At 45.5% G+C, this 13015-nt stretch overlaps 1 protein-coding gene across 1 annotated transcript; it reads left to right on the forward strand.

The window, feature by feature from the left end:
* Positions 1-7927: 7927 nt before the first annotated feature.
* mex3a (mex-3 RNA binding family member A) lies at positions 7928-13015 on the forward strand. The gene is made up of 2 exons (XM_071520041.1): positions 7928-8348; positions 11859-13015. Exons 1-2 carry the CDS (start codon positions 7928-7930, stop codon positions 13013-13015), a joined length of 1578 nt encoding a protein of 525 aa, XP_071376142.1.

The following is a 13015-nucleotide window of genomic DNA, read 5'->3' on the forward strand; positions in this document are numbered from 1 at the left end:
ACACAGGCAGTGCAGTACACATGAGTACTTCCCTTTTACATCCCAGTCCCTTATCACCTTTGCTCCCTTGTCCTCCACAGATGGATATCTCAGTCTTTATCATTTTTCAGATAATGTGGTGATACAACAATGATTGATTTGCATAATCAAACTGCCCATGAATACGTTTATCTTTCGTTTGACAAACCAATACAGTCGCCGTTACTCAGAAGCACGTTGACTGTACATGTGTGCTTGCTTTGTACACAACAGTATAATTCTCACTGTGTTATCTCTGGCGACTAAGTAAGTAACCCTCACACATCTGCTGAGCTGGGCACACTGTTCACACATCATCTATATCAAATCATTAATAAAGGGCCTTTTCTCTATCCCCAGCCGAAGAAGATTTGCTTTGGAAATCACAGTTCTAACAATTCTGACAATAAACAATTCTAAGACTTGTTTTGAGAGCATTGCTGTGGGTTTTCTATGATGCACAACACCAGTCAGACTCAAAACTATCATGGCAGGCTTTAGCCATATGTAGATTAGTACTATCAGATTTTAATGTCCATAACACTCTGGCAATGTGGAGAAAACATTGCTGGGACAGGCAACACAATGTGTTAACTTTGCCAAGGAGACTTTTCTTGGGTGTGTCCAAACAAAACCATGAGGGAGGAAGGATCAAAAGCAATTGTCTCATTTAGTTCAATTAACACCACAAGGAGATAACTGTCCCGGTGACCGGGGGGGGGGGTTTCCTTCATTCCTCCACCACCACCATGAAGGAAACTGTACTTGAATCCAGTCTGAATAATCTTTAACTGCTGCAGGTTATGAAGTCTTATTTGTGTGCCTGGAGATTGTGTGATGGTTGGGGATCTCACCTCTGGAGCCACATGTGACCCCCACCCACCCGCCTGACCCTTCCCCCCCAGTGTCTCCTCCACTTTGTGTTTCCTGCTGTCTCAATAAAGACAAAATACTGACTGACAACTGTCCTACATTTAGTGGGTGACTGGTGATGTTCAGAGGGAGAAGACAAAGCAGGACAAGGGACTGACATTGCCCTCAGGAAAAAACCACACGCAACTGTAAAAGGCAACAAATAGTTAACTGCAATATGATTTTTGTCATCCCGTTGTCCCTATCTGCTTTCCTCAAGAATGAATGTGCAGCTCCCACATTGTGTCAGCTCGGGCGCCCCCTGCCTTCCTGCTGCCTGTGTTGGGAGTCATTCACGAGCACAGAAAAGATAAGAAGCGCCATCCACCGGCTAAAAAACGGAATGGAAAGTTGTGCTGCCATGTGGGTGAGATCTCTCAACGCAGGTCACAGAGTTTATGAACCATTTGAAGTGTGTCGGCTTTAAAAAATATAGACTGAACGCAATATTATACCCTGAACATATATCATACAGCGACTAGATTTAACTAAACAGTGCGGTGGATTGAACTGCTTCCCTTTTCTCTCTTGGGAAAGAATACAGCGTGTCCGACCCACAGTAATTCAAAATGTGTTTTCACTTACCACACTCACTGTGGACCTTTCAGATGTCGGCAGTCCTGCTAAACATGATATCCACTGAGCCGGTTCTGTTTTCAGCGAATCGGTGAAAACAAACTGTACCCGAGCCAGCAGCCACCTGCAAATCAACATACTTGATTAGGCTGCCAATCTCTTTTAATTACACTGCAGCCTAACGCGCCACCTGGCGACCATAATTAATCCTTTCGTCCGCTTCGTAGCCTACTTAATTCTTATAGCTGATGAGGCGTCTGATGGAAAGGCAGGTAACGTTTTCAGAGAATACATAAAGTGTGTATGTGCCTTTGTGTAGGGGTTCCAGACGTTTTCATTTCAAGGCCTCACAAATCCTAATTTGATCATTTTTACGTGATTTGGGACAGAACTGGATAACAGTTTAGACAGGAAGATAACACATCTGATCACAATAACCATACCTATACCATTCTCTCGCTCACTTATAATAACAGTAGAACAGTGAAATTAAACTATTCCTCATGTTGCTGGGAACCCCTTAGATCTTCTCAAGGAAAGACTGGACCTTTTATAATATTTGTTTATTTATTTATTTATTTTTGTATAATTTATATATTTATTTTGAGTGATAGGTGGTGTGTTTGTGGTGTGGTGGTGTGTTGGTGTGATTTTAATTAACTGTGTTGACGGTCTGCACAAGGGAAGTTTCCATTCTATGGATAATAAAGTCTCTTGAATCTTGAATTTTGACCCCTGGGGGTCTACACTTTGGGAATGACTGCCTTAGTGACCTGAGCTGGGTTGTATATGAATTGGGAAATTTAATTAGCTGCCAGGGAGTATGATACAACCCTTCCTCAAAGCAACTACCAGCAAAATACCACTATCAACCTGTATGCAGTAGAATGGCATAATCAATTTAAATTCCACTGATCTAACCCTCAGTCTAAATACAAAGAAAAACACAAATTTAAAACCGAAGCATGTTGCTGGATTTTTTTTAACAGAGGCTCTTCATGGAAATGCTTATCATTATGTAACAGCTGAACATGAATTTTACATGGCCTATGTTACCACGCTGTAAATGGTTTGTTTACATTTATAATGTTCATGAATGCTGGATAACAACAGGGCTATGGGTCACGTCGAGGTATCAGTCTTTCTGAATGATACATATCTGAAAATGAAATTAGTAGAGCTTTAAAATTCACCCACTCTAGGCTTATCCACCCACAGTTTCCTCCATGAAATCAAAATATCCTGCAGTACCACAGAGTTGCATACGCCTCAATTGCAATGTCAGTATAAACAATATCTGAATCAACCTGCTTTTTACACTGTCTGCATTACATTCAATAAAATGAGAAATAGATGCCAAGAGAAAGTGAAGACCAAGCATGATTCTCACTTCAAAGCTTATTGCTTTGAACTGAGAGAGTGAGTGAGATCACCAGCGTACGGGAAACAAGCAGTGAGGTGAACCTTACTCATCACTAGGCGTGTCACTAGCTGTACAGCATCAATGTGATTAGAGAGAGAGGGAGAGAGAGAGAGAGAAAGGGGAGGGGGAGAAAGAGGGGGAGAGTGAGTGAGAGAAAGAGAGAGAGTGAGAGAGAGAGATGACCTAATACCCGAAAAAAGCAATGAAGTCATAGCACCTGACTCATATTCCCAGCTGACAGTAGCTCTCCTAATCACAACATCTCTCTGTGTGTATGTATGTGTGTGTGTGTGTGTGTGTGTGTGTGTGTGTGTGTGTGTGCTTGTCTGAGGGCGAGGTGAGATTGTGTTTGTGTGGGTCAACAGTCTCATATCCCTCAGTGTGAGCATGAATCCGTGCGCATCTGCATGTATTTGTCAGAAGGTGAGGGGAGACTGTGTTTGCCCGAGTGTGTGGGTCAACAGAATCACACTGCATGTGGATTTTTTGGTGGGGGAAAAAGTAGCGGCATGTTTGTCACACACCGACCCTTTGCCACAAACACATCCACATAAACAGCCAGCGATGGGAACGAGACACACACAGCAGAGTTTTCTGAGGCTGTACTTATGGGTCACACCGCTCATTGAGAAAATCCCCCAGCATTCAAGAGGTGTACAGGTGAATAAGCACGCCCAATAGGACTGACTCTAGATTTCAACTGAATTACATACAAATAAGACTTATTTGATCTGATTTCCACTTTGTCTGATATAATCAGCAATAATTGATCCCTTTACAAAGAGACTCCAAGTCTTGTCTGGGATGTTTCCAGGAAAGAGCATCCATGAAGATGACAGACACATAACTATGCTTTACTCAGAAGAGTAAGTGGCAGTCACCACTTGTGGTGCACAAGTGGTGTGTAATATGTGTAATATGTGTCTATATTAGTCAGAAATGTGGAGCACAGTATAGTCTGTGGTTTCAGGTTTTATTTTTGCTGAATGGAATACCATGCAACTAAAGGAACTGGTGACTCTTAATGAGTTTAAAGCAACTATCCAATCGAAGGAAGATTAATTTATTGGAAGCTGTTTACTATTTTAAACTATTGTATTTTTTTACTATTTTAAACTATTGTATTTTATACTTTATGTGTTATATTGTATCATTATTTATGTGCTGTGCTGTCTGTATGGAAATGTCTGTGCTGCTGCTGCCTTGGCCAGGTTGACCTGGTTAAACAAAGGTTAAATAAAATGAATAAATAAATAAACAAACAAATAAATAAATAAAATGATTCAACTCATTCAAAACATAAAGGAGAAAGCCTCGCACACAAAGTCACCGCTGCATTTACCGTTTCATTGTTTCAGCCTATCGACCTTTCTCAAGGCAGGGCTCTCGTATAGGAGCCAAGATGTGGTATCATTTGCATGAAGTCTTACATCATCCCTGAGTGCCGGTTCACTATGGCATCAGCACGTGGTGCTTAGCCAACACGTCCCTTTGTGCTCGCAGAAGCCTCATTCAAGTGACAGCGGGGCACCAGAAATGTCATGAAAAGGACATCTGGCCATGGAAGTCAAAGAGATGCCCTTTTGGGATTCTCAGAGATGTCTTTACAGCCTATTAAGCCTGTCTTCTTTGAAAGACGGATACTGTCCATAGGTGAATGCTGTATTTGCATGGGCCGTTGGACAAAGAGATTGGTGTCTGTCTCTGCGGCACAGTAAACCAAAGCATCTCCCCAAAGATGCAGTCAGCCTTTCATAAGGGGAGAAAAAAGAGAGACGGGACTAGTCTGACAACCAGATGGTCAAGATCATTGAGAGTTTTTTTTATGTGCAAGTAACATGACCTCAGCTCTCTGAGTTTTACAAGTATCCCGTAACACACACACACGCACACACACACACACACACACACACACACACACACACACACACACAAACACAAGTGTACAACTGACAACTGCACCCTTCAACTAGGCAATAAGGTCTGAATGTAAACCAGACCTGCTGTGCCCTGTTTGGATTTCAGAGCAGGAGAAGGTGTTCCTGTTAGTGAAGCAGGTTCAGCTCAGGGTCACACAGGTTATGTATGACAGAATGGGGCAGACAGAGAGAAAGCAGCACCATCACAAACCAGGCTCCCAAAAGCCACACCAAACTCAAACACCCAGACAGAGGGGGGGAAACACTATCCCTGATCCATCCTTTTTATTGATTGGGGCCTTGGGCTCCCAGCGGACCCCATTTAATGGAGCCAGACGACCTCTTGGACACACTGGCATACTTGGCGCACCGCTGAAAAGCTGGCCCTCGTGTAGTCCTCGTCCCCATCCGGACCGCGCTCTCACACCAGTCCTCAGGCCTCTCCATTGGGTGGGAGGGGGGGCAGACCCCCTGGGCCCACCCTCTGGTCCTTCATGCATCACGCCATCCTGCTCTCCTCCTGCTGCTGTTTTTTATTCGTGTTATTGGGTGGAATGGGGGATGTTTTAATCCTGGCCTCATACCAGGAGTCTCCCTGTGAGTTCTCATCTGCAACATGCCCTTGGGGAACGAGCCCCTTCCTGATTGGCACCCAGGGAGGAAGTCTAGACTATGATTATGCATGTAAATACACCTGCTCTGTCTTTCTGGTAACATTTTATCTCAACATTTATGTTGTTTCTATTTTCAGACCCGGTGCTTGGGAATTTTCTGGTTATACTGTTGTTCTGTTCTGTGTGTTATTAGAAGGCAGAAGGCATTCACACTAGGAATGCTAAAATATTCATGCTGAATCTCTCTAATAGTCACATGCCATGCTCAGTCTGTCATATAAGCCCAAATGAAAGACTGTGTGTTGTTGTTTTTGTTATTATACTTGTAACCCAGTTACAGTGTGGGAAAACACATATGAAGTGAATGATAAATTGAATTTAATAAATGAGGTTAAAATGCACAGATAATCTGGATAAGACTACAGAGTGAATTCAACACCTCCCTTGGGAACACAAAGCACACGCGCACACACACACACACACACACACACACACACACACACACAAGCACGCGCAGGGACAGTTTCCAGTCAACAGATTTAAAAGCAATTTAATTTAACAGCAATTTACAATAATTTTCACAATTCCAGGTACAGAACCCATCAACTAGTTGGTGTGATTGTTTCACTGTGCTATTTCAAACGCATGCATATAAAGAAATTGGAAGTTTTCAGTTTCCTGTGGCATGGAGGGGTAATGTAGACGGTCGGTTACTGTTGAAATTAACTATCTAATGTTTTCTCAGTGCAAACATCCCCAGAGTTTGCCATGCCATTCAGATAATCTTCCCCAGCGCAACTACACTGCACATCCCACCATGCACAGACGGTACGGAAAGGCTGGGCTTCAGCACTGGAGTCTGGATGTTGGTCACTTGAGAATGACACTTTGTAGAAGTTGAAACCTTTGAAAACATGAGCGTCAATTGTTGCATGGCAAGGTATGGCATTTTCCATACCTTTGCCTAAGTGAGTCAGTCCAGATTTGATCTTGTAGTTTTTCTCACTGTACTCAAGAGCAAAGGTCAAGCAAAATTGCCAGAAACATATTTTTAGACGATATCCAATAAAATAATATCAGGGGAGAATCCAGGCCCAATGTTCCCTCTAAGCTGTATGCGCCTGTGCAAGATAGTTTGATGACCTATGTCTATTAATTTATCACATGATAACCAAATGATAATATCTTGCCAAAAAATACATTTTGTAGATATAAATGGGTTTTCAGGTTTTGGTGGCAATTGATATTAGATGCAGGGACTTTGCCAACCCTAAAGATTTAGTGAATTGACTCCACTGACTCTACTGAAACCTAAAAAAAGAAAAAAGTCAAAGATTATTGACTATTACAGAATTATTATTGTTATTATTATTATTATTATTATTATTATTATTATTAGCCTACTATAGCAGTTGGGTCTTTGTGTTATTGTACAGCCATGCCGTCAGGCGTGGCTTCTGTCGAGGACATCTTGGGGAGTCTGTTACGCGAAACGAACGGCGCGGTTCTTTGTTCACCGGGGTTGCTGCAAAAGCCTTGCTTTTACGGGAAATGTGCGAGGGCTTTTCTGATGTTCCCCCGCTGCATAGGGTCTGCAACGCCTGTCTGACAACTCCCTTTCTCTTCTCCTCCTCGTATAGAGCCCCCACCCCCCGATCCCCCCTTCCCTCCTATACATAACATCCCCATGCGCAACGGCGCCGGAGACAACAACGCGGTGACCTGCCGCAAACCACGGCTGGAGAGAGGTGGGCGGACCCCCCAAAAATGTCACTTTAACTCCTTCACTCTCGAATAACATGTTGGATAGTCCACAATGTACCCCCCAGTACACAGGATCTGCTCCTTTCTTCCTCTTTTCATGATAAAGTTGACACCATTTTTTTCAGCAGCACCTCTAGGTGACCACGTGTACACTCTAATTGCATATAGTCTTTGCACCTTTTGATGCGCAATTGTTTTCATCCTGATATCCTTATATAAGTCGCCAAAATGCGGTCTTTACATTGCAGCTCCAGAGCTATGAACGAGTCTGGCTCAAACGAATATGAGTGCGGTACAGGGGGGGAAACGGCGATATATTTTTTCTTATTTTCTATAGGTGAAGGAAGGCAGCTAGATGTGAGATGCCACAGGCTTGGGAACCTGAGACGGAATGGTACAACGGGAGGGCGGCTCGTTTTGTCTCGGCGAGGAGGGGGACTGTGTAAACCAGACTGGGTGGAGCAATACATCGCCTAGCCCCATCTATCGTGCAGACGGCCTTGTGTCCCGTTTGCCTAGAGCTCGGAGAGAGACTACTGTATTGAAAGTCTGGCGGACAGAGAGAGAGGGGGCCGGTCTATGGGAGGGACTAGCGCAAAGGGGGGAATTGGAAGGAGGAGGGGGGCGAGGAGGAGGCGGCACGGGTGCTGTTTCTCCAGTCTCTTTCCCCTGTCTTTGTCTCACACACTCTTTTGTTAGCCATGCCTAGCCTGCTGGTTCTAGCAGGGATCATGGAGAAAAATGGGGGCTACGGCGGGGATCTGGCCGGCTCCGGCTTCGGAAGCGAGGGTCTCCTTGTGCCGCCCGATGAAGAGGAAGACGACTCCCGTGCCCTCAGGGTCGCGCTGGGCCAGTTGTCTCTACTGGGGCTTGGGGAAGGCGAGGACGGCGGCGGAGCCCCAACAACAGGAGTACAGGACCGGAGTAACAATAACAACAACCACCACAACCATACGAACAACGTCGGAGGTGGCGGGGACACGGGGATTCTGCAAGGGAAAAGCAAGTTGTGCGCCCTGTACGAGAGCTCCTCAAGTGAGACGAAAGGACGAGGCTGCAACATAACAGAATGCGTCCCAGTGCCCAGCTCTGAACATGTGGCCGAAATAGTGGGGAGACAAGGTAAACCGCTGGGTTGCAAAATCTTTCCCTCCAAACTTATGCTATTATCCTACTAACTGTGATGCATTATCACCCCCGTGGTTTCCAGTATATTTTGTTTTTTGTTCTGTAAGTGTTACCTGGTGTTATTGACAAAGAAAAGGGAGTGGTGTGTGTGCGTGTGTGTTTTTTTGTTGTACTCCCCAGAGACATCAGCCTCCCACTTTTGCTACAATGTTGCAAGTTCTCGTGCACTCATCATTACACTGCTACGTTGTAACAAGTCGTTCGCTCCTTTGTGCTTATTGTGCTTTAAGTGAATTGCACAAAAGCATGAGTGGATCCGTTCCCTCCTGGGCGCATTATTCTACATCCACGCCATCAATGTCAGCGCACAGACGCACACTGGAGCAGGGAGAGCACTTGCTTCCTTTGTCGTCTGAAACGCGCCAGACTGTTCAAAAAAGGCAACGTGCAGCTGGTGAAAACAGGAATGCGTTTCGCCTTGAATGGTTTACTAAAAAAAATAATATAATTAACCCATTCGGCTGTGATGGTTGAAGATGTTTTGCTTCTCTCCAAATTTATTCAGCTCATTGTTTATGTTGCGCACTGCCCCAGTGACACAATTGGACAATAGAGCGAGCTTGTTTCCCCCCCTTTTTTTGAATGAGTGAGTTGGAAAGTTAAATTCCAGTCAAATTCCAGATTCAATCCATTTTTCTTACGGTAGGATGGGTTTTTTGAACCAGGACTTGAACTTGAATGACAGCAGCTGTCAAACAAAGGTGTGAAAGTGGGGGGGGGTGAGGGGAGGGGCGCCTTATTAGACAGTGTTGCTACTTGGCGGACGGGATGGTCTTGAAGGGTGACTCAGCGAGAAGTTGCACCAAGAAGTGGGAATCTTTTGTTTTTTTTTCTGGGTTAGTCTTTGTCTTTTTTTCCTGACAAAAACAGAATAGCCTATTGTTTGAGCTCATTTCAGTAAAGCTGTTGTCAGGTGATTTTTTGAGTCAATCCAAGTTGTATCTGTCAAGTTTGAACCTCAGTAGATTTTTTTTCTCAGAACCAGAGAAACCAGAAGTTGAATTTTCCCCTTTTCTTTGTGCTTGGTGGTGGTGCTTATGTGGCTGCACCCATTGTTGACTGTTGTGATGAGCCCAATTGTTCGAGAGGGGCAGGAAAAACAAGGATGGACGGATGGATGGGGGGGCAGTAGCATCTAAAAGCTGAATGGGAGTCACGCCTAGGAGCTCAACACAAGGGCTCCTCATGAGCCCCACTTCACTGCACACTCTCAATACCACATGGTTGCCTAAGTCAGGAAGAGAGGGAGAAAGAGGGGGTATAAGGCAGAGAGAGGTAGAGAGACAGTGGAAAGGGTATCATCAGTGAATCCTAATTTATCTTTGTGCCACAAAATAAACAGGTCTCTACAATGTCAAGTGGGTCCAGAAGAGTTGGGATGGCTTCTTTTAGCTGTACTCCCCTTTCTTGCTCCACTGCTGTGGTAATGTGGATTTAGTTTGTGCCGCTAAGTGCCCCTCATCTCCCATTGCGGCTCCTGTTCGTTACTCTGAAGTGTAAGCTTTGAATTTTAATGGGGTAACTGAAGACAGCCGGAGGGTGGATCCAGTGAGCACAAGTGCAGCAAGAGGGCCCTTTTGCCTTGACCGAGAAGAAGTGCTGATTTGGGGGGATTTGAGATGAGCTGCTTTTGATTCAGGGCCTTCGTTAGTTGGCACTACACACCCCTTCTTCTCAGGACCGTGCATCGTAGCCCGCCTGGTGAATCTGGCAAGTGGAGCATCCTGTCATGGAGAAAAGGGATGGATATGATTGTTTTCTCCTCTGTCAAAGTCACAGGCATTGATTCCGGAGGATGCTCTTGTACCTTCCTCTGGAACTCTTTCATTACCACACTAGATCAAGGGTGTGCTTTTTTGAACCACAGGCGCCCCTTACAGCACAGCAATGGAAAACGTGCTCCCCAGTTGAAAAAAATAAAGCATACAGTTTTGAATTGAGCTAGAACGATCTTTGGGTTTTACCTAAGTCACAGGTTTTAGTGGATAACTTCCAGAAATTCTATTTGACTATTCATGTAGTCTTTGTCTCTGATGGCCTTCATTTTTTTTTTTTTGTTAGAATTAATTCATCCTTGCCAATTTTGCTTACAGATGGCTCTTTAATTGTGACATTAACAATTTGTGCCAATTAAAATGTGTGATGCACTCCAAGACAAGGGCTTTGTCAATTGCTCTTTGACCCCAAATGTCATGGAGAAGTCTATTAGCCTAATATCAGGCATTGGCAACAAAGGGTATTTTCTCATTTGAGTATGAGCTACTAAACCCCCAGAATATCACTATCCCCAAGTCAATGCCACTGGTGCTAGTGAAGTAAGTGTTCCAGAAGTAAGTGGGGCTATTTAGCAGGGAGACACTTCGTCTTCAATCTGAGGTGTCTTTAAACCTTTTGATACATGCTGCTGTGATTTTCTGGTAGCTAAAGTAACGGTACGCTGTGTGATCTGAAGCACCTGGAGTCTGGTGAGATGAGCTGAGATCTGTTCATTGAATAGATGCCTGATGATTGTTACCAGGCCAAAGAGACACACTGGTTTCTTTAATACACTGCTGAGACAGGAAAGGCATGGTTGACTTGTCAATAAATGCGGCAGTCTTAATGAGAAAGCTGCCTGGATTTCTGAATGGAAATGGACACACTTAATGGCTTGATGCATTCTTCATGGGGTGTAATATAAACAGAATTGCTGTGTCTTTTCTCATCATGTTCCTCTTGACCTCAAATGTACCTGACAATCCTCAACAATTACTCATTTATGCCCTGTTTTGTCCCATTCCAATGCCGGCGCAGACTCAGGTAATTTGACATGAAATAACATTAACCTGCACTCTCTCACATCAAGACTCTCCCCTAAAAGCACTTAATAGAGTAAGCTATTACACACTGATCAAAAACAGGGCAAATGCGGAACAAGGAATGGCACAAAAATGATTCATGTGTAGGCTGGCTGTATTGTCTTGTAAGTTCAAGGAGAGGTCAGAAGCTGATTGCTCACCAGCATATTGCAAATGTATTGCATCTGCTCTAGCTCTTACACCTCTCCAAAACAATGATCTGTCTGCTGGCCAACAGCTCTGTTCCATCCATGTATATATTAACAAGTGGTGTGTCTGATTTAGTGGACACTGATAGGTACACCTGATAAGTACACTAATGCTTAGGTGTTGGAAATAAATAAATTATGGTAAAATATTCTGTGAATCTCTTGCTAGTGAAATCATACAACATATCAACATATTAAAGCTAAACTGGTCAGAAAAAGTGAAAAAAAGATGAACATGTACTGAACAAAGGAAATTTAAGAATTTCTCTGAGCTCAGCTTGACAACAACAGTTGTGTGTTTTCACACTTGTAATTTCTTTATTTAATGTGTGTATCACAAAATTTGAATCAATGTATCATATTTAGCTTTGTTAAAATATCTGCTGGTGTCTCTGCAGGTTGCAAGATCAAAGCCCTGCGGGCCAAGACCAACACCTACATCAAAACCCCAGTTAGAGGAGAGGAGCCTGTGTTCTTAATTACTGGCCGGAAGGAGGATGTTGCACTGGCCCGCCGTGAAATCATCTCTGCTGCAGAGCACTTCTCCATGCTCCGGGCATCCCGCAACAAGCTGGGCGTGTCCTTTAGCGGGTCCCCGCCCACACCTTTGCCAGGTCAGACCACCATCCAGGTGAGAGTGCCGTACCGTGTTGTTGGGCTGGTGGTGGGGCCTAAAGGTTCCACCATCAAACGCATCCAGCAGCAAACCTGTACCTACATCGTCACTCCCAGTCGAGACCGCGACCCCGTCTTTGAGATCACGGGGTCACCGAGCAACGCCGAGCGGGCCCGCGAGGAGATTGAGGCGCACATCGCCTTCCGAACGGGAGGCCTGCATGACCACAATAACGAGAACGACTGTCTGGGGCCGGATGGCGGAAGCAGCCCAGCGGGCAGCAGCGGTGGTCTGGAGAGCCGGCTACAGCAGGTGTGGGGGCTACAGGGGGGCCAGCGCAAGCCTCTCACCAGCAGCTACCGCCAGAACTTCTCAGATGCCATGGTTGGAGGGGGAGGAGGGGGAGGAGGAGGTGAGGGAGGGGGAATCTACACCAAGGGCAACTTCTCCAGCCCCGGAGAAAAGCCTTGCTCTTATTTTGGATCAGAGGGCACCCAGAGCTGGGGTGACCCTGACTACCCCAAACAGGTGGCCTTCTACGCCCAGCAGCGTTCCAAGAGCTTTGGAGGCCTGCCCCTCCCCCTGACCAGACTCTCCCCAGGTCTGCCGGAGCCCTGCGGGGGAGGAAGCACCACCAACTCTTCAGTCACCAGCATTGTGGCCGTGGCCGGCTCACCCCATGCCCAGGCCCGCCGCGCCCACAGCGAGCCCACTTCGGCCGGGGGGGGTTTCCCTGGCCGTCTGCCGGTGCCGGACTCACCGCCGGCCACTGTGCGGGACTGCATGACCTGCTTCGAGAGCAAAGTGACGGCTGCCTTGGTGCCCTGTGGCCATAACCTCTTCTGCATGGAGTGTGCCATCCGAATCTGTGAGCTCAACCACCCGGAGTGCCCAGTGTGCCACACCCTGGTCACGCAGGCCATCCGAATATTCTCTTAA

Source organism: Centroberyx affinis, unplaced genomic scaffold, assembly GCF_046629955.1.
Source record: "Centroberyx affinis isolate AG114_WGS23_722 - 3 ecotype Tasmania unplaced genomic scaffold, CSIRO-AGI_Caff_v1 ptg000759l_1, whole genome shotgun sequence".
In the NCBI taxonomy this organism is placed as follows: domain Eukaryota; kingdom Metazoa; phylum Chordata; class Actinopteri; order Beryciformes; family Berycidae; genus Centroberyx; species Centroberyx affinis.

Bases quoted from the DNA above. Each gene is read 5' to 3' on its own strand.
- mex3a (XM_071520041.1), top strand. From the start codon at position 7,928: ATGCCTAGCCTGCTGGTTCTAGCAGGGATCATGGAGAAAAATGGGGGC. The intron at 8,349-11,858 runs GTAAACCGCTGG...GTGTCTCTGCAG, and splicing joins CGAAATAGTGGGGAGACAAG to GTTGCAAGATCAAAGCCCTG.